Source organism: Seriola lalandi, unplaced genomic scaffold, assembly GCF_002814215.2.
Source record: "Seriola lalandi dorsalis isolate HSWRI2012SDOR001 ecotype SW California unplaced genomic scaffold, Sedor1 jcf7180002054789, whole genome shotgun sequence".
Taxonomy (NCBI): Eukaryota; Metazoa; Chordata; class Actinopteri; order Carangiformes; family Carangidae; genus Seriola; species Seriola lalandi.
Genome location: NW_019525342.1, coordinates 12,809 through 14,853, shown reverse-complemented (window position 1 = coordinate 14,853; position 2,045 = coordinate 12,809). Strand labels below are relative to the sequence as shown.

Below are 2,045 nucleotides of genomic sequence, written 5' to 3'. Positions count from 1 at the left end.
GCTCCTGCAAACTTCTCATTGATCATCTTGATCTGCTCTCTGACTGATCCAGGACCTGCACACAGAGTACTGATCAGCTTATTGATCAGGAGGAGGGACTGTCTCACACACACTCACAGGAAGTGGACACAAATTTCAATCAATCAATCAATCAATCAATCAATGGGTCTGTTGGCAGGAGATCAATCAGCTTTCATCACATGAAGAGACTCACCTGTGTCCACCTCCATCACCTGAAGACACAGAGACACACAGTTAGTGAGCAGCAGATCCACCCCTCTGTCTCCACCCGTGTGTCTGTGTCCACCCATCTGTCTGTCTCCACCCGTCTGTCTTTACCCGTGTGTCTGTGTCCACCCGTCTGTCTCTACCCCTCCGTCTGTCTCCACCCCTCTGTCTGTCTTCACCCATCCGTCTGTCTTCACCCGTCTGTCTGTCTTCACACGTCTGTCTGTCTCCACCCATCTGTCTGTCTCCTCCCGTCTGTCTGTCTCCACCCATCTGTCTGTCTCCACCCATCTGTCTGTCTCCTCCCGTCTGTCTGTCTCCACCCATCTGTCTGTCTCCACCCATCTGTCTGTCTCCACCCCTCTGTCTGTCTCCACCCGTCTGTCTCTGACCTGGTGTTCGTCTCCTCGTGGTTTCTCGAAGTAGGCGTGTCTCCTGCTCTTGCTGTCGTCCTCCTTGTCTCTGTCTCTCTCTCTCTCTCTCTCTCTGTCTCGGTGTCTGTCTTTGTCTTTAGGAGGTTTGGAGGACGATGTCGTGGACGGGATGTAGTCCCCGATGTCGTCAAAGATACTGAGACAGAGACAGACAATGGAGACACTGAGTTTACAGGCTGTTATCAAGCTGTTGTCATGCTGTTTACAGACTGTTGAGTTGTGTTGAACTGACCTCAGATCTGCCTCAGGAGCTCTCTTATCATCCAGTTTCCCTGAAACACAAACACAGATGGTTTTTAATAGAACAACACTGTGTGTGTGTGTGTGTGTGTGTGTGTGTGTGTGTGTGTGTGTGTGTGTGTGTGTGTGTGTGTGTGTCACCTTTGTCCTTCTTCTTGATCTTCTTGTGTCGTGTCCCCTGTCTGAGGTACGACAGGATCTGAGTCAGTTTAGAGATCACGATGTCGTTGGTGGTCAAGGTCGTCTGAGCCTGAGACACAAGACAGAGAGCGTTCACTAACAGCAGGTGTGTGTGTGTGTGTGTGTGTGTGTGTGTGTGTACATTCACTAACAGCAGGTGTGTGTGTGTGTGTGTGTGTGTGTACCTCCATGCTGGGGCAGTCGGCTTTGCTGCGGATCAGAGTCGTCGGGATGTCGGTGTCAGTGAACTCATCATCCAGGTCGACCACGTACGCCATCCTGCCCGGCAGGAAGAGCTCGTTCCTCTCCACCTGACCGGACCTGAACACCACACGGTAGATGTTCCTACCTGACCGGGGAGGAGGGGAGGGGGAGGAAAGGGACGTATCAGAAAGAGAATCACTGGTAACTAGTCAGTAACTAGTCAGTAACTAGTCAGTAACTAACAGACTCACCAAGACGAGTCTTGAACTCGATCTTCTCCTCCGGCTCCACGTCTTTCCTGACAGGCAGAGGTCAAAGGTCAGACAGGTTAGTTCCCTGCTGGGAGGCAAAGGTTCCTTCAGTTGATATGAGTTCAGTCGGGTTCTTACTTTGCCTCTTTCTGCACTTTCTCCATCATGTCTTCTTCTTCTTTCTCCTTACTGGTGATCTCAGCTCTCACCTGTAACACAGGTACAGGTTAACACGCTGCAGTCTGGTCTGCATGATCCTGCAGAGTGGGCATTCACGAACAGGAACCCTGCGAAGGAGTAAGTGTTAAACAGAGCAAGAAACAAGTTTATTTACTGACCTTCTGCAGCAGAGCGAAGTCCAGACCTTTCACCAAGTGAGTGTGCTCCATGTCTCCTCCCAGAAACTTGGACTCCTGGATCAGCTGACGACGCTTCTCTGCTGCCGACTTATCTCTGGAGACACGACAGCAGCACATCCAGGAGTACTGTTAGACTGTTAGCATTAGCA

The 2,045-nt window shown here is 51.0% G+C and overlaps 1 protein-coding gene across 1 annotated transcript in view; it reads right to left on the bottom strand.

The window, feature by feature from the left end:
• ik (IK cytokine) overlaps window positions 1-2,045 on the bottom strand; it is a 6,133-nt gene that overhangs the window by 1,519 nt on the left and 2,569 nt on the right. The window contains exons 6-14 of the mRNA XM_023425585.2: window positions 1,876-1,990; window positions 1,676-1,746; window positions 1,538-1,584; window positions 1,268-1,431; window positions 1,044-1,152; window positions 895-934; window positions 621-798; window positions 215-233; window positions 3-55 (exon numbers count right to left, since the gene is read on the bottom strand). Of these exons, the coding sequence (XP_023281353.1) occupies window positions 3-55; window positions 215-233; window positions 621-798; window positions 895-934; window positions 1,044-1,152; window positions 1,268-1,431; window positions 1,538-1,584; window positions 1,676-1,746; window positions 1,876-1,990 (796 nt within the window). The remainder of the gene's footprint in view (window positions 1-2; window positions 56-214; window positions 234-620; window positions 799-894; window positions 935-1,043; window positions 1,153-1,267; window positions 1,432-1,537; window positions 1,585-1,675; window positions 1,747-1,875; window positions 1,991-2,045) is intronic.